Source organism: Papaver somniferum, chromosome 1 (genome assembly GCF_003573695.1).
Source record: "Papaver somniferum cultivar HN1 chromosome 1, ASM357369v1, whole genome shotgun sequence".
Lineage (NCBI taxonomy): Eukaryota > Viridiplantae > Streptophyta > Magnoliopsida > Ranunculales > Papaveraceae > Papaver > Papaver somniferum.
In genome coordinates, this window is record NC_039358.1 from 47,756,920 (window position 1) to 47,757,976 (window position 1,057).

Consider the following 1,057-nt stretch of genomic DNA (forward strand, 5'->3'; position numbering starts at 1 on the left):
ATCATATTGGATCACGTTACCTAGTGGACGGGAAAGGAAGGAAGGTATGTCAGGTAAAGATGAAAAAGAAAAATGGTGCATACTAGATGAAGGGGGTTACATAACAAGGACGATTAGTTATTATGGGGCAGAAAATAAGAATGAGAACACAAGTTATCCTTGGTGTATCCTTGACGCTGACATGGTGGAGTTGATAGCAAGTTATCTTCATCCAGTGGATGACGTGCATTTTTCCGATCGATCCATAAAGCGAATTGAGAGATAATGCCTGTAGTAAAATATAGGTTCATTGGTACTACTCAAACCGCAGAATCCAGATATTTGTTTCCTTGGTTGGTGTTCTCTAGAGATAACAACTCCAGCATCTATAGTTTTGTAAACCCGATGCATAATAATGAGAACTACCTCATGAAGTTCTCGGAATTACCAGTAGGTGCCACAATCCGTTATCAAAGGGGTGGTTGGCTTCTGATGTCGAGAGAGAAAGAATTATTCTTTTACAATCCTTTTACAAGAGAGACCATCCAACTTGCTGATTTTCCAGGGCGTCATGAATTGTCTGACATCTCTTTCTCCTCTTTACCGACTGCTCCAGACTGTATAGTTTTTGGGATTGATAAATATGGCTTGGGTATTACTATCACCATCTACTCGATTAGAAGAGGAGAACAAGAATGGGTAGTTCTTGACCATCAAGATTCTGATGTTCCAAAATATCCGCCTTCACGAAACACTCCAACTTTGTTCAACAGGGTCTTCTATTCTGCAGGTTATGATGGAACTTTAAAAAATACTTGATTTTTGTGATGATACATTTGATTTTCTTGAGAAACCTCATAAACATTTTAATGACTCGTACCCAAGTTTCTTGGTGAAGTGCGGAGAAGATCTCTTGCTAGTGAAATTAGGATGTCCCAAAATGTTAGTTAGAATCTTTAGAATGGATTTCTCTGAAATGGAATGGGTTAAAGTTGAAAGTTTGGGAAAGCATATGTTGTTCATTAGCGACATCACTTGTTTCTCAGCAGTCGCTCCAAATAGTCAGATGGAGAACAAA

At 38.7% G+C, this 1,057-nt stretch overlaps 1 protein-coding gene across 1 annotated transcript; it reads left to right on the forward strand.

The window, feature by feature from the left end:
• The first annotated feature begins 264 nt into the window (after nt 1–264).
• Nucleotides 265–798, forward strand: LOC113302388 (F-box/kelch-repeat protein At1g57790-like). Its single transcript, XM_026551318.1, has one exon. The coding sequence runs from the start codon at nt 265–267 to the stop codon at nt 796–798; it is 534 nt and encodes a 177-aa protein (XP_026407103.1).
• The last annotated feature ends 259 nt before the right edge of the window (nt 799–1,057 follow it).

Bases quoted from the DNA above. Each gene is read 5' to 3' on its own strand.
- LOC113302388 (XM_026551318.1), top strand. From the start codon at position 265: ATGCCTGTAGTAAAATATAGGTTCATTGGTACTACTCAAACCGCAGAA.